At 40.7% G+C, this 25,415-nt stretch overlaps 1 protein-coding gene across 5 annotated transcripts in view; it reads right to left on the bottom strand.

Moving 5' to 3' along the window:
• Positions 1-350: 350 nt before the first annotated feature.
• The window catches only part of FIP1L1 (factor interacting with PAPOLA and CPSF1), a 38,470-nt gene continuing 13,405 nt past the window's right edge, over positions 351-25,415 (bottom strand). For 2 of the 5 annotated variants that reach the window (XM_087724743.1, XM_087724740.1), the window contains 10 exons: positions 24,965-25,074; positions 22,514-22,621; positions 18,828-18,921; positions 17,702-17,858; positions 13,678-13,704; positions 13,233-13,287; positions 10,551-10,606; positions 5,303-5,516; positions 2,639-2,779; positions 351-679 (listed from right to left, as the gene is read on the bottom strand). In XM_087724743.1, the coding sequence (XP_087580869.1) occupies positions 529-679; positions 2,639-2,779; positions 5,303-5,516; positions 10,551-10,606; positions 13,233-13,287; positions 13,678-13,704; positions 17,702-17,858; positions 18,828-18,921; positions 22,514-22,621; positions 24,965-25,074 (1,113 nt within the window). In that variant the 3' untranslated portion in view covers positions 351-528. The remainder of the gene's footprint in view (positions 680-2,638; positions 2,780-5,302; positions 5,517-10,550; positions 10,607-13,232; positions 13,288-13,677; positions 13,705-17,701; positions 17,859-18,827; positions 18,922-22,513; positions 22,622-24,964; positions 25,075-25,415) is intronic. The other 3 variants (XM_087724744.1, XM_087724742.1, XM_087724741.1) reach the window with 2 other exon arrangements.

Consider the following 25,415-nt stretch of genomic DNA (forward strand, 5'->3'; position numbering starts at 1 on the left):
GGGTGGGGGCCGGTGGGTGGGTGGGGCTAGATTCAGTGTATAAGACGCACCCAAATTTTTATCCTCTTTTAGGGGGAGGGAAAGGTGCGTCTTATACTCCAAAAAATACGATACTTATCTAAAGGACTAAATGAAACAATGCTTCATCATTCAGAGAACGTCTACTGTGTGTCCGGAACAACTGCCGTGTGTGAAATATTTATTTGAATATGAGAAACCTTTGTATTACATCTGCGCTTTCCATTTTGATGACTCTTGGATTAAATGCAAGGAATCTCAAGTCGCCAAACACGAACTTTTCGGCAACGTCTTCATTTTGTTCAAATGGCACAAAGACAAAAACAGCCTGCTTTTAACATGAAAAAAATCACTCTTTTATTTTCAAAAACCCAAATTAAACGTATGCTTTTCTACTAACAGAACAAGATTAAGAGCAACATTTTTAAGACCCAGAAAAATAATTAGATTTAGAGCAATCTATTTCTGGCGTTAATATATAAGCAAGTAGGCAAAAACACCATCGCATGCCTATTCTGCAGGGGCAGCTTCGGTGTTTTCCTGTTCGGAGGCAGGCTCCCCGCCCCCCATTTCTTTCCCTTCTTTGCTCTTTTTTGACTTTTTATGTTTATGCCTCCTGTGGCTCTCTCCTTCTTCACTATCATGGCGGCGCCGGCTGTTACTAGGGAAAGAAACGGGAGAAAAAAAAGGACAAAAAGATTTAATGGAGCCTCAGACTGAGTGCCACCACCCTACTTCTCAAGCTCTCTGTGTTATAAAACAGGGGTCTCCAACCTTGGCAAGCTGTGCTGGCTGGGGGATTCTGGGAGTTGAAGTCCACCAGGCTTAAAGTTGCCAACGTTGGAGACCCCTGTTATAAAACTATGATGTAGTCTGTGCAACGATGTCATCAAATGAGCTTCCCTCATCATCAATCAAAACCAGGAAGGGGCTGAAGTTTTTCAGATATTACGATTCAGAGTTTTTCTAGATATTAAGCTTCTCTTGGGATTTCCATCTGCCATTGTTTATTTTGAGCACAGGCTGGCAGCCGTTTTGACACCAATAACTGCACTTAAAATTAAATTAAATGTCCCCAATGAAGAGGCCAGAATTTTTCTCCAAAGGAGAAGTCACAGCTTTCACGGGATTTCCATTCACAAAGGTAGACTTTGAAATTGTTTAACAATTAAAACAATTGTTTAATTGTTTTATGTTCTTGAGAAATTCTTGGGATTTTTGTTTTTCATTTTTGACTATAAAACTATAGGCAGTCCTCAACTTACGACAGTCCATTAGTGACCATTCAAAATTACGATGACAGTGGGAAAGGTGACTTTTGAGCATTTTTCACACCCTTGCAGCATCCTGATGGTCATATGATCAAGTCAGATGCTTGGCAACTGATTCATATTTATGACGGTTGCAGCATCCCAGGTTTATGTGATGCCCTTTTGCGACTTGCCAGCAAAGTCAACGTGGAAGGCCAGATTCATTTAACAACCGTGTTGCTAACTTAACGATTGCAGTGGTTCACTTAACAGATGTAGCAAGAAAACTGGTCAAACGGGGCAAAATTCACTTAACACACGTTTCAGTTAGCAACATTAATTTTGGGTTCAGTTGTGGTTGTTGTAACTGGGGGGTTATATGTACTCATGCTTTCAACACACAGGGCCATAGATCATGTTGATTAACCCAATTAGATTTTTAAAAAGATAATTTTAACAAACGTCTTGCTTAGCAGATATTTCGGGCTCAACTGTGGTGGTAGATTGAAGACTACCTGTATTAGCAAAGGGAGGCAAGCAAGTGGAAATGTTTCACTTGGCAAATAAGCAAAGGACATTAAAAAAAGACTGCTGCTCTATTGGTCAGTCTCTCCTCAGAGACAAGGTAAAGAAGGGGTGTCAAACTCAAGGCCTGGGGCCCAGATGTGGGGTGCTTAGATCTGGCCCGCGGGGCTGCCCTGGAAACAGCGAAGGACCAGCAGGGCCTCTGCCAGCAGGGCCTCTGCCAGCAAAAACAGAGCTCGGGAGGGCTGTATGTGGCCCTCCGGAGCTCCGTTTTCACTGGCCGAGGGTTGCAGGAGGCCATCGCAACCAGAAACGGAGCCTGGGAGGCTGTTTCCACTAGCAGAGTGCTTGGGCCGCCACAGGCGTCCCCGACCAGAGTGACATCGAGCTGGCCACACCCAGCCTGGCCCTGAGGTCAAACAAACCCTGATGTGGCCCTCAATGAAATTGAGTTTGACACCCCTGAGGTAAAAGCTTGGGCCCCGATTCTGAAATGAACAAACGGGCGCTTTGGCAAAGAACGGCCAAACCCTCGCTCTCCCCCCAAGGACAGTGGGTCCCCCCCATCACTGCCCAGGGATCTAAACAGCCCACCAAAAGACCAGTGAACTGAACCTTTCGTTAAAAAGCTTCCACGATGAAACAAAAAAAAAAAAGATTCTGATTCTAACTACCACCTACGTTCAGATCTCTTTGATTAGATCAAACATTTTACTAACTTTGGGCTTCATTTTTCACTAGGAAAAAAAGAGAGAGGGGGTGGGGCGGTATTACAGGATAGCCAACATTTCTATTTTAAGCGCCACCTATAAAGCAACCATTTGATAGCTCAGTAAGGAACTGACCTCCGCGATGATTTGTGTCTCGTCTCTTCTTTCTCTCGGTGCCTCCTTTCTCGGTGCCGCTCTTCTTTCTCTCGACTTGTCCTATGTCGTTCATAGCCTCTCTCCGCATATTCTCTGTACCTGTATCTCTGCTCCTCATCACTAAGAAGGAAAGAGCATTCCTCAAACTAAAGTTAGCAACTCTTGGGCTTCTCCCATATACACCTAAAGCACAGAGAGATTATCGTTGGGAACCTTTTGTCTGATTTCTATGTTCCACGAAGAATAATCCTGAAAGGCAGATTCAGGCAGGAACTTCGTGTAATGCAAGGGGACATCAGCTGGTGCTACCTTTTATTGAAATTCACAAAAACTTTTGGGTGTTTTAGCCTTCAGAAGGCAGGATGAAAATGTTGTGACCCGGCTCTCAAAAGAGGGCAAATCCTCTATAGTTAAATAAATGTTCCCTTTATTGGGTGAGCCAGCAGCCTCGGCAAAGTCTCTCTTTCTCTCTCTCACACACACCAGGCTAATAAATATGTCCAGCAGAGAGAGGAATAGTTGTGTGCCACATCTATTCATCTCTGCTCCCTGCCTTTTATCCCCCGAGATAGGGTGGGGCTTCGCTAGCAGTGGTGGCTCTTCCATCCCAAGGACCAGCCCATAGATTTCCACTGCTCTCCTCTCCTCTGCCTTCTGCACATCAGGCACTGGACGCAGCTGTTCCTCCTCTTCCTCATCAGCCACCTCCAGACCCGGGAGCTGTTGACTCTTCATCTGAGGGCTGATGGTCGGCCCAGGCTCTGCGTCTGTCTCTCTGACAGCTCCATTCCCTTCCCCCCCCCACCTCAGATTGCCTTGATGCTGCCTGACTCTGCCATCTACTCATCTGATATGGCTGCTTCCTGGATCTTTCAAGACATGGCACTCTCCCAAAGTTAAAGCTAAGGCAGACACCACAAAGTAGGCTTTGGGCTTGTCTGAGTTCAAAAGTTAAGGAGAAACAGGTGGACTGATAGATTAAAAAAAAATCCTGTTGCATTCTAGATAGCTGGGAAAAAGTAGACTACAATACAACTGTGAGACCTGCCTCAAATTTAAGCCTCTAAATAGAAACAATCCTTGGCTCCATTTGTCGGGAAAGGTATTTTTTTATTAGGTGCATCGCAGTAATGCATAGCCAAAACTGAGCATCATGCGCCAAAATCCCTCAAATCTACTTTCCCCTCCGTTGGTGACCCCCCCCTCCACACACATGACCAATCAAATTCCAGCAAGATGTTTTCAGAACACTCACTGGTATGCAGTCTGGTATGCAGCTGCATTCTTTTCCCAGCCAGGTGACTCTGAAGCAGCATCTCCAGGAGATACAGCCATTACTTTCGTTTTCCCCCAAGCATTCCCCCTCCCAGCCACCTTCCCCAAGAGTTCAAGGCAGATTGTCTCCACATGGCAATGAAGCACAGAAGCGTAAGATAGCAGTTGACATCAGCAAATGGCAAATCCCTTCAGTAGTTCTACCAATAAAGTTCCACCATGATTCCACCAAGTCAGTTGAACCTGACCTTTTACCAGAGCGTAATGCCAATACCTGCTTACAGTGCATGTCAGTCATGGAGGCCCAACATATTGTTCTTTCTAATCTTAGACTCAATTTTCAAAAGGCACTGAAAAACGGTTAAAAAAGACTGATATTTGTTCCAGGATATCATACCTGAACTCCCAAGCTTCCCACTTTCTCTTGTTATTCCACAAAGGATAATTTTATTAGGCTAAGGGCTCTCTGGCTTTTTACACTGTCATATGACAGTAGTTTTGCTATGGATGTCAGATAATTTAGTCACATTAGAAGAAGAAGGAGGAGGAGGAGGAGGAGGAGGAGGAGGAGGAGGAGGAGGAGGAGGAGGAGGAGGAGGAAGAAAGAAAGAAAGAAAGAAAGAAAGAAAGAAAGAAAGAAAGAAAGAAAGAAAGAAAGAAAGAAAGAAAGAAAGAAAGAAAGAAAGAAAGAACGAACCTCCTTTTCGGTTAAGTCTGCAAGCAAGACAGCATCTTCCCTAAGCCTGGAAGTCATTAAGGTTCCTTTCGGCACCCTGGAATGACCAGATCGTTTTGTGCTTTCAATCAAAGGTGCCTAAGGAACAGATGTTAAACTGATCTTAATGACTGAGACACTGACCCTGTAATTTATAACACAAAACATACTAAGTAGAGAACATTAGTACTAAGCCTCTCTAACAGTGTTTCTCAACCGTGGCGACTTTAAGTCCTGTGCTCTATAAGAACAAACATTATTTTAATATATTTTAAACTCAACCCTTAATGCACGTAGCATTTTGAAGCTGAAAAGAGAATTATTTAATATGCCACACAATTCACTTTACAAATGGGGGAGGGAGGGGGGGAGAGATAGGTATGAGCATTTCAGAGAGGCGATTCTACTTCTTTCTGTGACTTAACAAAATTCACCATCTTAGTTTTGGGTCTTGTATGTAGTGTTTATTTCTGCACTTCTGGTTTGAATTTGAGAGTTAGCTGGCTAGGCTTTCAGAGAGGAAAGAAAAACAAAAGCCAGTCTTTGTCCCCTAAGAATATGCAGCTGCATGGGAAGTTTGAAATACGGTTTTTTTTTTTAAAGCAGGCCCTGAACTCTCACTGCAAAGCCTTGGATGTGGTCCTGATACCCACCTATTGAACACACTCGCAGTCGGACTGTGCTCTCGCTCCCGCTCCCTTTCTCGGGTCCGCTCCCGCTCCCTGTCGCGATCTCGGTCCCGTTCTCGGTCTCGATCCCTTTCGCGCTCTCTGTCTTTATCTCTTCTGGAATAATAATCCCACTGTTTGGTTGTGTCCATGAGACTAGTCCACGACGGGGCAGAACCTGTAAGGTGCGGAAAGGTGACTAGAGAAAAAAATTCCAGGGTTAGAAAACAAAAAAAAGTCTGAAAACATTTGAAAAGCGTAAAATGAGTCGCACTGGGATTATTCCCTATTTGTAAGAGGGAAGCCTAAGGAGGGAAGGTTTAACTGGAAAGCCCACCTTGAATGGCAGATTGGATAAAGCTTATAAACTAATTGCTTCCCAGTGGTTATTCCAGTGGCCATTTTAAAAGCAGCGTCAATATGAGAATCTATTCCCTTATTTTATGGTATTATATTTAAAAGCCACGTTTGTGTTCTTCTGTAATTGCAGCTGCGCTTATTTACTTTCTTTGACATTGTTTTTCTGAACTTTTAAAAAAAATAAAGAAAGAGACCCAGATACCTGCAAAATGTTCCAAGTTTGGCAGATGTGCTTAAAGTGCTCCAAACTAAAAACAAAACGTTTTATATTCTGGAGTTTCGAACTCAGCCAAGGATAAAATGGGGGGGACTTATTTCATGTTGTTTTTGAGTATTTTGACATCTGTAAATTAGCATTTGTTGGTTAGGCAGGAAGACGGAGAGAATCCCATAACCCATAAACTGCCACATTACTGGAACTGACTAAAGGCAGGAGGTGACCGCAAGGATGAGGAAGATTCAAATTAGGAACACATTTAAAGAGGCAGGCATTTTGAAAATAAGTTGCCTGCCTGGAAAGCAAATTTGGTGCTAAATTAAAAAAAAAACAATTGGCATGGAATAATTGTAATTCCCAGACTGCCATGTAATAGCACTGGGTTCTCTTAGTGAGGTGCCCAGCCCACCCTAACCACTAGCAAATCCGAAGCCAAGGATTCAAGGGGTGTTAATTTTATAGTTGCTGGTGGCCTGTATTGAAGTGAAACTATTTTTCGTAACTGAGGCGGGTTGTACATAGGCACCAAAAAGGATGTTCGTCTGTTTCTTCCATTATTTGAAACAGGGACTTTGAAAACCCTTCATCTATCATATTTTTCGGAGTATAAGACGCACCTTCCACTCTCCCCCCAAGAGGGTGAAAATTTGGGTGCGTCTTAAACACTGAATGTGCACGATGTGTGTGGGTGTGCCGGGTGTGCCGCGCATGCATGCGCAGGTGGCAGAGGGAGATTGCAATTTTGGCACACTGTAAGAAAAAGGTTCGCCATCACTGCCCTAGAAGAAATATGTTGGATTAAAAATTTAATTTAAAAGGGTGAATCTATATAGGAGCTCTGAATGGGAATGACATGTGAAAAGGCAACAAGTGATTTCCCCATAATAACAAAAGTTAAAAAAGAAAATATTGATGATGTATAAAACGAGAATTCCAAGGGCCCCCTTTTTTTACTTCATCCTTACCACTATTAACCACAAGAGGGAAAATCATTAAATCTAAATAGAATAAAAAGCTGATTCCTAGAGAAGTTCAAGGAAAAGGTAGCTTTGTGTTACTCAGAATATCCCCAGTGTCTCCTGTTATTCAAAAGGCACCATAGAATATAGGACTGGAAGGGACCTCAAGAGGTCTCTTAGTCCAACCTTCTGCTCAAGGCACGAGGCCTTATGCCATAGCCCAGGCAAATGGTTGTTTGAAAACCTTCAGCAATGGAGCATCCTGGAAGGCAAACTGCTCCACTGATTTATTGTTCTCCCTGTCAGAAAAATTCTCCTTAAGTCTCGCTTGGATCTCTCTTTAAACAAGCTTCCATCCTTTACTTCTTATCTTGGCCTCTGATGCTTTGGAGAATCTTCTATGTGACAGCCCTCAAGTACTGGAAGACAAGGGATCATACCTGCCCCAATCCTTTTCTTTTATAGGCTAAGACAGTTACGGCAAACGTTTTCGGCACTGAGTGGCCACAATGGAATGGGCGTGCATGTGTGCACGCCAGCGCCCCAGAAACCCAAAGACTAGCTGGATGGGGCTCGCATGCCTGTTTTGGGGCATTTTGGGGGGCGTTTTCAGGCCATTTTTTGGCACTCTGGTGCCCATGAAGAAAAATGGCCTAAAAATAACCCAGAAAACAGGCCGGGAAAATGACCCCCAAACAGCCCGAAAAATGGCTTGTTCTCCAGCACCCGCGGAGACCAGCTGGTTCGTGTACCAGAAACCAGCTAGCGATGGCACGCGTGCCCACAGAGAGGGCTCCGCGTGCCACCTCTGGCACACATTCCATAGGTTCACCATCGCGGGGCTAAGACATTCCTAAGCACCCTAAGCATCAATCTATAAAATATGGATTGAAGATCTTTGTTCTAAAAGATGTTGGATCAGACTGCTCAAGGTAAATGTTACTGAATTCCTCTGACAACAACCCAAAGACAAAATGGAGTAGCAAACTATTTTTTTTTTAAATGAGGGTAGGCTCAGGAGTCTTCTGGTGCTAATGAGGATACTGCTTCCTTTTCTGTTTTTCGTGTAACGTTCAGCATTTATTGGAAAATAGAAAACCTAAAATCCAAAGGCGAGATGTGCCCCCAATTTCCTGGCCTTTGGAAAACATCTAAAGATCTGCCATCTAACTTAAAAGCTCACAGAGCATTATTAATTCACGGGGCTGATTAGCGCTCTTGAATGCTCTTCCCCATGCCTTTTAATTACCTTTTAATATTGAGATTTACTATCACTGCTCCTATTTTCATTTCTTAAATTCACTTTTGTGTCTTTAACATTTTATCTGTATAATAGCCCAGAGTCCTTCTGTGACTTTTAGATTTTTTTAAAGCTTTTAAATTTGATAAAATAATTTCAGGAAAAAAAAAGTACCCTATTTTTCGGCGTATAAGACGCACCAAGGTTTTGAAGAGGCAAATTAAAAAAAAAAAGTTTTCACTCTCTGCAAACCTCCCAAAAACGGCCCGTTTTTTTGCGAAAACAGGCCCGTTTTTTTTCTTCAAAAAAGGGGGGGCATTAGGAAGCTTAGAGAGTGCTGGGGGGGGGGGGGGAATTGAGCAAAAAACGGCCCATTTTTTGCTTCCTAGAGCAGTGGTCCCCAACCCCCGGTCCGCGGACCGGTGCCGGGCCGTGGAGTACCTGGCACCGGGCCGCGCAGCGGCCGGGGGCCATGATCGCTCTTTTAAATCCGCTCCTCTTAAATGCATTTCTCTCCCCCCCCCTTTGGTCCCACCCTCGGCTCTCTCTCCCTCCCTCCCTCGCCGTCTCCTCCCTTCTCTCTCCCCCCCTCCCGCACCGATCCATCGCCAGGGAAAGAGAGAGGGAGAGAGTGAGAGAGGAGGGAGAGAGGGAGGGAGTCAAGAAAACTGTTCCGGCCGCCGCTGAAATGACTCAGTAACTTTTGCGCTTGGATCTGCTTTTTCAAACCTCCCTCAATCATCATCGCCACCCTCTTCCTCCTCCTCCACCAACACCGTTTGTTCCGCTAAAGCTCCTAAAGCTCTCTCCTCGGCTTTTCCTGCTTTCTCCCTGTCACCCAGATGCATGCTGTGGTTCGAGAGTGCGGCTCGGTTTTATGTGTCCGCCTCTCTCCCTTTCTCTCCACATACCCCCCACCTCCATTTAATTATTTTTTTTTAAAAGAAAGAAAACCGTAGTTCTGCCAATTGCAAAGAAAAAAAGTGTGTGTGCGTGCATATCTGCCGGCGGGTGTGTGTTTGTGGTGTGTGTGTGTGTGTGTGTGTGTATGCGCGCGCAGAGAGAGGACTGGTTGGAAAGGAAGGACAGGACTGGCGGTGTGTGTTTCTGCAGCCCCTCCGGTGGAGGCTGCACTAGCCGTCAGATCTGGTGTTTTTTTTTTCCCCTCTCCTTTTTCCGGCAGGTCGTTTTAATCCTTGCTAATTACTTTCTGTTCTTCGCTTGCCAGCTTCCTTCCCACCCTCCTTCCTCCTCCTCCCCCCCCCCGGCCGGGTGCGCCTCCCCGCTTTTACTCCCAAACAGTTATATATATATATATATATATTTATTTTCTCTCTCTCCACGGCATTCGCGCGCGCGCGCTCTGTTCTTTGCCCGCCGAATGTGGTGGGGAGGGGGAGGGCGGGCAGAAAGGTTGGTCCGGGTTGAGGGTTCAGGATGGTCTTTGAGGAACATAAGTCTGTCCGGGGGGGGCATATTAAAGCACTTTATATTTATGTAATTGTATTTTATTTTGTAAGGCATGTTTAAATACAATAAAATAAAAGTTGTTTAATCAAAACAATCTGATATATAAACAATCAATGTGTCGTCGCGAACAACGCCCCCCCCCCCCTGCGTGCGCTCAGCGGGCCACGGTAAAATTATCAAAGGCTGACTGGTCCACGGCGATAAAAAGGTTGGGGACCACTGTCCTAGAGGCTCTGCACTGCCATTTTGGTGAAGGGGGCAGGGTTTCAGGAGGCAAAAAATGCTGTATTCGGTGTATAAGATGCACCCAGATTTTTAGCCTCTTTTTTGAGGGAAAAGGTTGCGTCTTATACTCCAAAAAATACGGCATTTGTAATTAACTGCTTATATTGCATGCTATAAATCTAAGTCCTCAACTTACAACCATTTGTGTAAATGATCCAGAATTATGACAGCCCTTAGAAAGGGTACTCTGCAACCTGCTGCACAACTGCATCTGGTTGTCTCAAAACATTGCACCCCCAGTCGTATGATTGTGATCTGGGAGCTTGGCAACCTGTTTCCATTTATGACCAGCTGCTACCTTCTCCGCCAACCTGCGAGATTGAACGACCTGCCCAGATTGCTTAATGACCACAACCGGAAGCGCTGGGATTGCTGTTGTTCAGAACAGCCATCACATGGCATCTTAACTACCGCTTTGCTCAACAACCCAAGAATGGATGTAAGCCAAATATATGTACATATATTTTCAGTTAAGTGATTCTCCCTACGTTCCCCCCCCCCTCCTCGCAATATGGCAGGAGACTGGTGGCTGCCAATGGACGCTTGACAAATGGAAGATGTCACCCGTAATAGGAAGACTTAGGAAACCAACAATATTAATATTAGTTATTATCATCATTTCCTGTAGGCAAGAAGAAATTTTAGATATGAAAATATAGCAGGTCAAGTGACATTTTCAAGCGGTGAACTGAAGAGACTTACCACTACCATATGGAAATGCACGAGCAGAGCGGCTGTCGTAACCAGAAGAATGTCCACTGTTGGGAAATAAACATAAATCAACCCTCTTTCATATATAAGGTTCTGTTCAAATGAACCAATTTCTATTGCATTACAGGTCCAGTTTCTGAACTGTGCATTTGTTTGCAAGCATAGAAAAATGATTAATCATCAATATGCTGTATTAAATCAGTTCGGGCTGCCCGTGTTAACTGGATGAAAGTGCTCTGAACATACTATGCCTTTAGCTCTGCAGGAATAAATTAAGGCAACCGGCTACCTGGTCCATCTTTGCATGTATAAAGAGGTTTATCAGTGTCTTCTTTGCTCCCTACGATTATCTTCATAAAAGGGGTGAGGGTCGGAAGGAAGTCTGTTTGGGTCCTTCAATGCACAGCCTCGTTGTTATTTTTGCACCCCTCTACACACTCTGCAACAGAAAGCCTTGCAAAACTACATTAAGGCAAGCAACGGACCCAATTCTCTGCTTCTTTCTTCATACTCAAACATGGATGAATTCACCTTTGACCTATCGGCTCAATATTCCTATAAATATCTTTGTCTTGCTTTGTTCATAGCCTGTCTTTTCATCTTACGGATCCAGCTATACTAGGAAGGCATATCCAGACAGAACAGTTGTCTACGTGGTAGAGAACATGGGAAAGGAAAAGGTTCTCCCTGTTGTGGCTCGCCAACGACCAGCAGAGCTGGCAGCAGAGACGGACAGTGAGGAGGTTGGGGAGGAGCATGGGCCAGTCCTGGAGGCTGGGGAAGGCTCAAACGAGGGCTCTGCGTTGGAGGGAGAGATGGGGCCGAAGCCGTCTGGCAGTGATTAGGTGCCTATGGAGCTAGACAGCAGTGAGGCAGAGGAACAGCTGGAGCCTGTTCCCAGTGTGTGTGTGTGTGTGTGTGTGTGTGTGTGTGTGTGTGTGTGTGTGTGTGCAGAGCTGCCAAAAGAAAAGAACTCAGAAATCAGGGTAAACCTGGGAGTAAAGTCACAGGTAGAAGGTGATTGGCCCCTCCCAGAGGAAAAAAAAAAAGGAGCGAAAGGGGAGTGGGCCTTTGCAGGAAACAATTCGTTTGATTGGTCGTTAGATTCGTTTCAGGAGTGTGAAGATCTGTCCGTGAATCTCAGAGACTCTGTGCCCAGCCTTTCCTTGCACAGCACCTCATTTGGAAAATATTTACATGGCAGCTTTCCAAGAAAAATAAGGTCTGTAGTCATAAATATTCCTTTGAAGGACCGCCAGGCCATACTGAATATGAATGAGAGGAATTCACATTCGTTTAATAAAAGAGGTTTTGTCGGGACCAGGACCCTGCCTCGTGCTTTTTGGGGAAGCCTAGTTCAGAACACTTCCATTAGAAAACTTTTAATGTCAAGTATTGAACACTGCCCGATATAATTCATCCATGTGAGGTGGGAAAGGCCAAATTCAATCCTACCACTGCTAAAACAAAGAACAGCTTTGATTCAGATCACGATTAACATATGTAGTTTGGGTTAAAACTCCCCCCCCCCACTGGCTGTTTTTATTTATTCATTTATTCTAGGAGGTATTCATCATTAAATCATACAATTATATTAAACCATAAATTCACATGAAATCATAAAATTAATCAATCATTAATTTTGGGTGCTTGACAACTGGCCCACACTTAGCAACTATTTGCAGCATCCCGTGGTCACATGACTGCAGTTTATGACATTTTTACCAGAATTTGGCATTTATTTCTGGTTTCCAGCAAAAAAAAAAACACTCCATAATGTTTTAGCTATGGGTTCGCTTTATGACCGCTGCGTTTGCTTAATAACTGCCATAAAAATGGTGATAAAATTGGGTGTTGTCACATGGTGATCTGATTTATGACTGCCATATGACTTAATTGTTCAAAAGTTTTATTTCTTTTAAGGCAAACATTTCATCATTCCTCAATCAGTAAGACATCGAAGTACAATTTTTTTGTATGTCAAAATAATTCTAGTTTACCACCAAATTCTTGTCTAGCCTAATATATAAGAGAGTCTACTAGAAACAATCCAGAGGCCTGCCAGGAGAATAATAAAAAGCCCCAGACATCTAGTGCCCAGATTACATTTTCCTGAATCAGAAATGTACAATGATTAAAAAACATATTGTATATACAAGGCAGATTGTTACTATCTTGTCTAGCCCTGTTCCAAAGCTTTAACTAATAAGAAGGAAACCAAATGCCTAAGAGTTGCTCGACTACTGTGTTTCCCTGAAATAAGCACTTATTTTCGGGGAAGTCTTATTAATTTTGAGTTTCAGGAGGCGCTGAGTGTCGTCACCTCATCGCGGCTGCTGGGTTGCAATATTTTCGGGGAGGTCTTATTTTCAGGGAAACAGGGTAATATCCAACTTCAGACTTCAAATCTTATTTGCTCTCCCCGATAGTTTTATCTTTACTGTCCATATCGCAGTCATTTCTACAACTCTTCCAGGTAACTTTGCTTTTTCTTCTACCTACCACAAAGTGGCTGCTGAAACCACAAACTTACAAAGCAGGCTTCTTTTTGGAAAAGGAAAGGAAATTCAAACAGTCAAAAACAGTGAACGGTGTTTTTGTTCAAATCCACATCAGAGCAATTGTTAAAATAAACAAAGTCCTTGTAACGCTAGATTACAAACTAAGACTTACCTTTCTATAGTTGGTATAAGGGAAGGTGGTGGTCCTCCAGGTGGGGGAGGAAAGCCTGAAATATTTAATTATTAAGAGGTTGGGTTTAAATTGAAAACAAATTCAAAATTAAGTTAGTGCATATTAGCTGGGCCCTAGCAGAAAAACAACGCAACAACATTTAGTAAAACTTTGTAGCAATAGATGATAGAATAATGCCAAAATAAAAGAGTTTGCGTAGCTTATTTTTTAAAAGATATTGTACACTTTAAAATATTCTAAGGTTCTTCTAATTCTTCAACTACTTTGAGCAAGTTGGCAACTCAAATCACTCTGAGTATTAATGAGGTCCTCCAAAGAAAACTGAGTGCATTTTTTAAAAAAGTGGGATATATTCAAATGTTCCTTATACGAAAAAGGAATTCACAGTTAAGTTTCATGCTACTTTTAAAATAAATAAATATACCTGGCGGTGGCACAGTTATTGGTATACCTAAAACAAAAAAGATGCACCCAGTCATTTCAGCAATGAGTTTATATTGTCTCATTCCCATATTGCGGTTCCCATATTGGCATCCATGCCAACAACATATTATTAAAAATCCAATAAGAATTGGCAGTAAATTAATTTCTACTACCAATCCGTATTGGTTTCAGTCCAGAAAGGTTCTGTGTGTGTGAATCTACACAAACAGCAGAACCTGATCATTTGTGGCCGTGTCCATGCAAATAAATGAATGAATAAATTAAAAAAAACTCTACTGCATGCACCCACGTTAAAATATGTGCCCAACAAATGTACTGGCACCGTTTCCATATTAATGACTTGAAATCTGTTGAGCAAGAGTAGATGATGACATTATTTAAATAGTGAAGACACAATACAATTAGAATTTTCTGAATATATATATATATATATATATATATATATATATATATATATATATATATATATATATATATATATATATATATATATATATATATATATATATATATAAACCTTTTCATATTTATGGATCATTAAAGTCTAGGGACCATATCATCTAGATAGGAAGTTATGTTATCCATAATGAACATATTACAAAAAGGTAACTCTACAAATATTAAGTTTAAAGTAACATCTTGTTATTTTTCTTGGAAAGAATACACATGCACAATTCAATGGGGAAAAACGCACCTGTGCCTTTATATCCTCAATGTTAACAGACAAGGCAGCAAGTTCAAAAGGTAAAATGACAGGTTAACGTTAACTGGGCCATACGATTCTCATTAAAAGAATTTTTTTTTAAAAAAAAAACAAGAGAATAATCCTCCTATTGACACATCATACCAATCGTGGCTGTTTGATAAAACTAACTTTAGCAATGATGAAATGCCTGATATCTTACTTGAGAGAATGGGAATTAGACCACTTTTATATTATAAAATGTCACAGGAACAAGTACATAGCATAGTTAATTCTGTCAATTAAATTGTTTTGTCATTTTGTTCATAAATCCTAAAAGAAACAGCTCGGTTGTCTCTTTATACCATCTAGTTCCAGTAACTCTTCTCTGTAATATTTAGTCAGCTTTTTAGGTTTATATTTTTAAACAACATCAATTCTTCCGGTCTCTAATGATATTTGCATCACAGACAGCTAAGTGAACACAGAACCAGAGCTTCAAAGAAAAATCCCCTTTCAAAAGGATCATCCCAAAGGATGTTTTATATTGGAATGTATGAAAACTTTCCGGGCAGAAGTTCCAAGTTAATAATAATAATATTGGCTAACAAGAAACTAATAAGAAACGTTTCTATCTCAATAGTGGAGGAATGGGCAGATTTTAATTTTGGTTTGCTCTTTGAAGATGAAATGCTGCAAGCCTGAAAGAGCCAAAGTTACAATACTCCCCCCCCCCCGCCCGCAATTGTTTCCAAGTGTATGAAATTGCAAGTGATTAAAAAAAAAGGGGGGGAGGACCCTCAGGGCGGGGTTCATCTGATAAACTTGTGCCTCCTGCTTCAAACAATGTGCTTGACTGCTGAATTACGGCTCATATTGAAGATGAACTGCAATAGAAATCTGACTTCCTGCCTCTCCAAAAACTTAAGAATGGTGTTTTAATAGGTTTTATTTTCTCATTCCTCACACCTTCATTTCAGGTTTCATCGATCAATTACAAGTATAGGTACACGGGTAGTCCTCGACTTATGGACACAACTGAGCCCAAAATTTCTGTTTGTTCAGTGAATTTCACTCCATTTTACGACTTTCCTTGGGACAGTAGTTAAGTCAATCACGGCAGTAACTCAGTTGTGAAGGGAATCTGGCTTCCCCGTTGACTTTGGTCACTAAATGAACCGACTACCTGTAGTTATGCGGGAATGAACTCCCTCAAATAATGGAGTTTGTTCAAATTCAAAATTGTGTCCTTATGGGGCAAGATTGTTGCCTGTCAATTCTGCTATTACGTTTGAGCAGGGGTGTCCAAACTTGGGAACTTTTAAGACTTGTGGACTTGCTGGCTGGGGAATTCTGGGAGTTGGAAGTCCACAAGTCTTAAAGTTCCCAAGTTTGGATACCCCTGTGTTTGATTTGATTTTTGATTTTATTGTATTTCTATGCCACCCTATTCCCAGAGGGACTCAGGGTGGCTCACAAACCAAGTCAAGGGGGTGGGGGGGAGGAGGAAGAGAATTACTATGATCTAAATAGAGAAGCTGCACAATATGTGCTATGAATGTAGTGAAGTTCACTTCCATGTGCAGATGCTCAGGGTTCCAGAATGTGCCATTTTGCTCCTTCCCATTTATTTTTATTTTTGGTACAGGCTGGATATATTTGAGCACACAGTGATAAAAGCTATGAATGTGTCAGGAAAACAGAAGTTTTCCTATGGAGCTTCGCAGTCCCAAAGGTGCTTTTTTTTCCCCAAGAGGCCACTGGACTTTCTGGGTTTTTCTTTGAAGACGTTTTGCCTCTCATCCAAGAAGCTTCTTCAGCTCCCAGCAAAAGCTTCTTGGATGAGAAGCAAAACATCTTCAAAGAAAAAAACAAATTGCCTCTCGAAAAAGCACCTTTGGGACAGAGGTTTTCTACTATTTTGGCAAAAATAGATGTAGGGAATACTTTAATTTGCATTTAGGGAAAAGAAGCATGCAATCATTGGGGGAAGGGAGGAGAATTCGCAGGGAAGAGAAGAAATACTGAACGATCTCAAAGCTATTCTTAGACAAATTAGTATAATCTTATATTCAAATAACCAGATTTCCTTGTAATTCAGTTTGTAATACAACCCTGACAATAAACTACAGCTGAAAACTTACTATGTAAATGTTTACTTTATAAACTCTAAAGAATTTTACTTCCAAAACCTAACATATAGCAGTTTATATAATTATCACGTTATTTTATTTTAAATGAAATAATTATGATTTTATTTTTTTATCTGCCAGCTCTCAGAAAGCTGCACTCAACTATGTTACTGTTGTAGCTATAGTGTGAAGAATAAGGAAAGTATATTGTTCATATACTGCTATCACCTACATTATGATCTTTCTGGAACCAAGTGAGTATCTTTGTTTTCTGGGCACATTTCACTCAACTTGGAGTTACTGAGTATTACTGATTTGTCGGTTGTTTAATGCAAGTTCAAATACTCTGTTTATTGCTGTGGTTTCTACACTGTTTTCCCGAAAATAAGACCGAGTTATATATTATTTTTAGCTCCAAAAGATGCATTAGGGCTCATTTTCTGGTTAGATCTTATTTTGGGGGAAATACAGTTACTAACTGCGTCCGTCTGGCTGATGATCTTAACTGGGGGTTATTAGGGCTTATATTACGAGCATCCTGAAAATTCATGCTAGGGGGCTTATTTTCCAGTTGGGTCTTATTTTCGAGGGAACAGGTTATTGATTATGATCTATTGTGCTGCTGCTTCTGTTTTATATTCTATGTAATTAATATGGATAGTGAGAAAATTCCAATTGTTGGATTGTCTAAAATTGAAGGAAATTAATAATGAATGCACTTTGCAAATACCTTCAGTGCATGAATACCTATCAAGGAATAAAGTGATTCAAATTACCCAACAATTTATGCTGTCCTGTTTTAAATTTAAGGTGGTGATCAGAAGACAGCTAGTCCAATAACCTTATTTGTTCTTTATATGTTAGTTCAAATTTCACATGAAGCAAATTACAGCTGAATGAAACCCTCCAAAGACCAGGAACCATTTACTTAGAAGGGACATCACAGAAATAGTTATGATTTTTTTTCAGGAAACAAGGAGAAATTTGAAACCTACTTCAGAAATGAGAACATACTCTTCAAGAGAAATAATTATTAGAAGCCACCTAGAATATTACAGTTTCCAAATAAATTGAATTTTGTTTAGAACATGTCTAATTCTAAATATGCATCATTGTGGTTTCAGGTATACAGGTGTGGAACATACATTGCAATTGAAACACTACCCTTTCCCCCCCACTTTTCTTTTTACCTGGAGGAGGAATTAGAGGAGGAGCAGTACTAACTGATGGAGGCGGTGGAAGGAATGGAGGTGGAGGAAGATGGGTGGGCGGAGCTCCTGGAGGGAAAAACGGAGGCGGCTTGGAAAAACTGTTGTCTACATCACTGCTGGAGCGTTCAGAAAGAACCTATAAATAAAACCAATTTTATATTTGCCTTTGGACAAAAAGGGAGTGGAAAATGTACTTTCCTCCCTGTCGGGACCTTCTACCTTTAAACTAATATTTGCATTTTTTCTGCTTCCATTCAATGGAATAATCAAGAGCTTGGAGAGGGAGAGGCAAGTAATGCAATGTTTTGCAATAAACCTGTCAGAATATTCATGAGCTGGAATAGGACATAGCAACAGGTCAGCCTTTGGGGACTGGCTGCAATAGGACATGGTAACAAGGTCAGCCGATGTATAAGCATGGCAACTGAATCAGCCAATGGGAACTATTTGATGACTGAGAGCCATGCCAGGTGGCTCGGAGCCTGGGCGTGGCTTACCTATGTAGCTCTGAGTCTGTGCAAAAGAACTAATCTAGTCTGTTCTCTGAATAGAAACTAGAAAGCAATCTCTCCTCTCTACCACGCTGGAAGAATCTGCTGTTGGTATTGTACATTTATTTATGTGTTGTTATGTATATAAAGAAGTTAATGAATCCTGCTGAATCAGTCATCTGTCTCTGCTTTCTGGATTAGATTTTTGCAACAAACTCTGACAAAACTCTTTGACAGAGAAAGATCAAATTAGTTTACGGCATGTGCCACCAATCAGTGCTTTTTTTTTGAAATTTCTATATTGCATAAAGAAGGGCCTACACCTTTGGGGACAGCAACAAACACGTGCCACCCTTTCATGGATGAATCCTTCACTACAAGCAGATGCAAAATCTTTCAATTTGAAACTCTCTCCAACTTCCTTCTCTTCCATGCATCTAATAAATAAATCCATGGCTTGACCGTGAGTCATGTTTTCTGTTTATATTTTATTTTATTTTGCATATCAACCATAACATATAGTGCTAAGTTCATCTTCTGTACTGATGTAGGATGAAAATGTATTTTGGGGGTTTAGGGTACAGGTTATTTTGTTTTACATTTATGAAACAAACCTGAATATTGCTATTCTCGTTGGCACGCCGCCTTCCCTCTACTCGACTGATTGTGATGGTCTGTCCAATCACATCTATTGTCCCAGAAAGCCGTCTGAAAAAGGAAAATGCAAAACATTATTTCATAGGACAATAAACTAAGGGCAAACCATTTTCGTAAATATTGTTTTGAAAAATCTGAATTGTATAAATAAGATTCACAAAATAGGAATTTATTTTGGCTGATAGAAGCATAGGAACTATAGTCTTTTTTTCTACAAGAGCTACTCCTATTTGGTAACCATACAGATGTGTTGGACTTCAGTTCCTCAAATCTTTAGGTTAGACAGCAATTTAGGGAACTGAATTTCAATACAACCGAGGGGCACAAGGCCATGGAAGGCTTCTGTAAGGAATAGTATAAACTCCCCAAGAAAAATAATAATGTATAGTTCTACTTTAATCAGGATTGTTGCTATCAAAGAATAGTATAGGATTTCCTGCTTGAGCAGGGGGTTGGACTAGAACAGGGCTGTCAAACTCCCAGCCCATGGGCCAGATGCATCACGCACTAGCCACGCCCACACCTGGTTTAGCATTGGGGGGTGGGAGTCCTGATACCTCACGTGACACCAGAGGTGGGTTCCTACCAGTTCGCACCTATTCGGTAGAACCGGTTCATCAAATCTACCGAACCGGTTAGAAGAGGTTCCACCAGTGGACCCGGAAAGCAGGCCACACCTACAGAAGAGGTTCCAAACTTTTTTGAAACCCACCACTGGTCCTTGGATATGATTATTCTACACTATCATTCTCATATTTATAAAACTCAGTGCCTCTGTGAAAGGTAAGGATGACTACTGCGTTTGTGGTGCAATCAGAACATTGCGTGTGTTGAAGTTGTTTTAACGCAAACCAAAGATGCCTTTTAAAAAACAAGTTTACATCCTATTCTTATGCATGCCAGTGCTGTGTGTGAGGTAATTTAAGCTGGTTCTGACAAGTGTCGTCGGCATCTTCATATCTGGTCACATGGGCGGCAAGCCACTCCCACTCGATCACATGGGCGGCAAGCCACTCCCACAAAGGAGGCCACACCCACGGAGTAGGTTTGAACAATTTTTGAAACCCACCACTGCGTGACACTGTCATGAGTTTGATACCCCTGGATTAGAAGACCTCCAAGGTCCCTTCCAACTCTGTAATTCTGTTATTCAATTTGTTTATCTATCGACAGGAAAACTCCTGAAGAACTGCATTCGTCCATCAGCAACACAGAGAAAAGCAGGAAGCATAAAAGGCAGATGGCACACTAGAAAGTGTAAGCTGTTATCCCTAATTATATAATTGTTATTTTTATCTATTTATTTGTCAAATTTAGACATTGCCCATCTGACTATCTAAGTTTCTCACAGTTTTATATGAAATTCATGAAAATCAATGTAAAAGCAGACTGCTTTTAGACTATGCTGCTATGGATCATACGACTAAACATTATGGCAAGATGAGTGTTCCATTGCCCTCTGGAGAATACAGTAAGTTCCACCTTTCCTCCTATTAGTAGGAAATATTTATACCTGCAAGACAGAAACATTATAGAAAATATTGCCCCGAGCACATGAATGACTTTTCTTTTTATGAATATCCTGAATCAGGCTCATCAAACTTTTTATAACCTGAAGCAAACAACTGTGCTTTTTTTAGTTGGGAATCAGCCTTTTCTTCAGCTTACAAGTGCTTAGTTGTGACTCCTGCTGGCATCATCAGGAGTGGGCTGGTACTAATTTTTGCAGTCCTTTTTTTTTCCCCCTCAGAAGTTTGGGCATCAGGGCTGAATAAGCCTAGTAAAAACATATTTTCTTTCATTAAAAACCATCATGTTGATGGCATTTCAACAGTACAATCTTAGGAAGTCCCGAGGAGTGCAAATTTTTATTTCATCTTTGTTAATTTTGCTTTTTGTAAAAAAAAAAAAAATTGCCCTTGAGTTAACACATCCTTACCATAAAATATCAAAGCACATAACTCCTCGCTTGCTAAGGCTGTTTGCTCTTAGTAGGTGTGTTTTGTAGAAGGCTGGCCATCATTACCAGAACACCGAAAGCTAGATTTACATTGTAGTTTGCCTTTTGGGCAGCGTAAAATCTAAAATAGAGCTTTGACTCTAAATAATTTTTGATATTTTGTTTATAGTCTAAACTACACAAAAGCAACAGGAATCCCTAACCTTTTGCTGCCTTGTGGCATAGAAATGTTAAGTCGTGGACCAGAGTTTCCCTGGGCTGGAAGAGACCATTGAAGCCAGCTAGCTTATGAGCCCTGCACAAGATGAAACTGAACCAACCACAAACCAAATACAGGTAAGCCCTTGACTTACAATCACAATTGAACCCAGATTTTAGATTGCTAAGCGAGAAATTTTTCAAGTGAGTTTTGCCCCATTTTACAACTTTTCTTGCCACAGTTGTTAAGTGAATCACGGCAGTTGTTAAGTTATTAACACAGTTGTTAAGTGAATCACGGCAGTTGTTAAGTTATTAACACAGTTGTTAAGTGAATCACGGCAGTTGTTAAGTTATTAACACAGTTGTTAAGTGAATCTGGCTTCCCCATTGACTTTTGCTTGTTAGAAAGTTGCAAAAGGGGATCATATGATCCCGGGATACTGATATGAAGCAGTTGTCAAGCACCTGACTGTAAATCACAAGACCATGGGGATGCTGCAAGGGTCGTAAATGTGAAAAATGGTCGTAAGTCACTTTTCCCAGCGCTGTGTAAACAGTCATTAAACAAACTATTGTAAGTTGGAGACTATCTGCAGTAGGAATTCACAATGAAAACCAAGCTAATTTCTAGCCTGCAGCATTTAGCCTAACTAACAAAAGGACTCTAGTACAAATAAATTAACAGCACCTGGAGACCTGAAGAATATGGCACATCCAATATTCACCTCCTAGAAGCAGAGCCTCTCAGGTAGAAATCGTGGTGGCCCAGGGGTTAGAATCCAGTATGCAGGCTACTTCTGCTGACTGCCAGCTGACGGCAATTCCATCCTGACCAGCTCAAGGTTGACTCAGCCTTCCCTCATTCTGAGGTCAGTAAAATGAGGACTCAAGATTGTTGGGGAGAACATGCTGACTCTGCAAACTACTTAGAGCGGACTGTAAAGCACTGAGGAGGTATATAAGTCTAAGTGCCATTGCTATTGCTAATCAGTATTTCATTTGTAAATCAGAGCCATTGTAATAACTCAGTGGGGATAAAGGAACTACTTTCAGAGTGAGAATTAAAGAATTATAGGATGAATACAGGGGCAGAAAATAATTTTAAAACTGATCGGCACTCATGAAATTTGCTATTTCCTAGTAGGTGAAATAACAATGTTCTATGTGTTCATTTTATGATCATCATGAAAAAAAAAAGAGGGAGGAAAAATCCTAATGGGCTTTGATGAAATTAATCCAGAAATATTTTAAATTTTAATACTCCCCAATTCTATAATGAAGCACACAAAGAAAATACTCTCCTTTCCATTCCCAAAATCTAGTTGGGCATTATCACGATTAATCTGTATTTATACTTCCACATCATCGTTGGTAAAATAAATTTATGCACCCAAGTCCAGCCCAATTCCAACTATTGAGGAAAAATATGGCACCGTAACTTTTTCTTTTTTTTTAAGATCATGTGCTTTAAAATTTTCTTACCTTAGTTCAGGTGACTCAGACCTCCCGTATCGAGCCTGCCACTTCACAGCGCCTGAACTGGTTTTCCTGACTGCAGTGCCCGTCTGCGACTGAGAAGAGGCGCTGTTTCTGGTGAGATAAATGTTCTAGGTCTTTCTTTTCTTATGTTTCTCCTTTTTCCTATTATCAGGCACTATTTTCTACCCCTCATTCTCTCACATTAATTCCCCCCCCCCCCATCCACACCTTTCTGTGAGTCTGGGATGCGGAATCATTCTAACAATGGTCTAGAGCAGTGTTTCTCAACCTTGGCAACTTGAAGATGTCCGGACTTCAACTCCCAGAATTCCCCAGCCAGCATTTGCTGGCTGGGGAATTCTGGGAGTTGAAGTCCGGACATCAAGTTGCCAAGGTTGAGAAACACTGGTCTAGAGATACTTTTAACAATATTCACTAAGTGGAATCTGCATCTCATAAGTGAAAACACAAACACACAAACAAGCAAAATAACCGAATAATTTATCCAGGTACCAAACAGATCAAGAGAAAAAAGCTATGATTTGCTTTTGGCTTATTCTCTTTTGTTCCAAGAAAAACAATTTAGATTCTTTGATTCACAGTTAGCATCAACCAGATAGAGCCATTCATAATCACACATGAGAAGTCAAAAATAAAATATACATGTATTAATGGCAAAACAATTGCCAAAGTTATAGAATCCAGGAATTAATTATACTTTTAAATTGCTGGGCCTAAAATATAGGGTGGTTTTTTTTTACAATAATGTATTGTTTGATAAAAATCACCCCCCCCCATCTGAAATTTCTACAAACTTTTCAAGTGAGTAGAAATTGGCATTCCCTCCCTCCCCAAGAAAAGGACAATATATAAAATGATGGCCTGTGCTTTCAATATTCGTGATGTAATGCAAATATTCTTGTTTCTCTTATTTATAGGGACACAAAAAAAACAACAACCCCTAATTAATCAATCTTTATTCAGTCGTAGACCAGCAAGTAGGATACAGGGATCACAGTTAATATATTTTCTAAAATATCTAAGAGGGATTAGAGTTAATACTATGGCATACCGTGTAGATTATTAATTAGCACTTGGCTATGGAAAGAGAAATGAAATCAGATTGATCTGCTAATAACATTTTAAGATAAAACAAATTAGAATGACCAGGGTATTTAATCAAAAGTAAAAATAAAAGTAAATAAAAATGTAAAAGAAGGAAAAGAATGATCAAATTGATTAAACCCCCGAAACCAAACAAGGGTCATGAACATGACTTTATCTCAGCAGGGGTGATCCAAAAAATCTAGAGATACCTGTTCTGGATTCCTTATTCACCTGCATCAATAATCATGCTAAGATTCCAATGATTGGGGCCTAGCTCTGGTCATCCCAAACCACAAATGAGGAGGCAGATCTACCTGCCTCCTCTTACCATCCCATCAACCTCCCTTCTGGTCAGCAAACTATACACCAGATATTACACTCTTGGACTAGATCATAGGTGAGAATATTTTGGCTGATGAGCAGGAAGGCACCAGAGAAAGCCATCCAATCACTGGCCATGCTCTTAACACACACAAACACCCCAAATCTAGTTGAAAAATACTCCTCAAGTGTGCTCGTCACACAAAGAACTATGATCATTTATATGAGAAAATTGAAATGAATTCAGTAGAGGCCAACATAGATCATATAAGACAGGATTATGAGCTTTCAATAGCATTCAACCGGATTATGAGCTTCTGTTCGAATTATACTATATAATAGTTAACAAGAATGTCAGCAAAATCAGTTAGCCAGAAATAAAGCATCATGAAGGAAATTAAGTAGTTGCAGGAAAATAATGACCAAAAGGAAAACAATGTAATTCTTTTTACATTTCCCTAATTGTATTACTTTGCCTTACTTAAGATGTCATTCAGCTACATGTTCAATACATATCGACTTTACATGTTTGGCCAATGATAGGCAAGTCTTATGACCTCTTCAAAACTGAATTTGTGTTTTTTTAATTGATCAAATATAAGAAGAACCTTGGGTACCGCCTACTCCAAACAAATCTGAGCCAACCACAAAAATTACCACTACAGATATTAAAGTTTAAGCTGCTAAGCAGCGTTTCTTTATATATGCTTAACAATATACATTATGGAATTCAAAGCAACTACCTCAACCCAAACTAAATTCATAGTATAAACTTTTGTAAAATATAATCAAAATCACCTGGCTTCTAAACGTATTTAAAGTATCACCAACATGGTATTTAGATGCAAATCATGCCTGTTTACTACCACTGATTGCCATGGATGCTCCATATCTCAGATTATATCAAGATTCACAACCAAAGGATGAAACACACAAGAGGTGAGAAGGTGGTGAAGAGATGTTCTGTTCAGTTTTAAAAAAGGGTTTCTGTCTCCAGTAGTTCGAAGGGGTGACTAACCAACTGACCTGTTTGATGGGACTCCTGTCTTGAATAAGGGTGGGGGAGATGTGAACTCAGTTTTGACTGGTGGAAGTGCTACTTCTTTCTCCATATTTCCAGTTCTGCCCTGCTGCACCTTCAGAATAAAGTTTGTTCATTAGCAATACCTATTGCAAAATAAAGGACCTCTTCCAATAAATGAAAGAAAACAGCCATAGCCAACAAAATCCCATAATTCCTAAATATGGATGCTCACACTAGCAAACTTGTTATTGTGACTTCCATTCAAAGTCCCTCCCTGTTTTCATTTGTCCAAGGAAATGTCGTTTCTCAAAAACCCCAATAGCCACCCTGGAAATAAATTGTCTTCAGAATAGCAAAGGGGAGGGCAATTTGTAATTTAGTCTGTAGTATTATGAAGCAGGGAGGAAAAAAAAATCAAAGCAGAATCCACCAAAGATTTGTGTTTCTATGCTT

This window comes from Thamnophis sirtalis, unplaced genomic scaffold (genome assembly GCF_051295495.1).
Source record: "Thamnophis sirtalis isolate CommonGarterSnake01/CBP01778 unplaced genomic scaffold, rThaSir2_p1.2 scaffold_10, whole genome shotgun sequence".
NCBI classification, from domain to species: domain Eukaryota; kingdom Metazoa; phylum Chordata; class Lepidosauria; order Squamata; family Natricidae; genus Thamnophis; species Thamnophis sirtalis.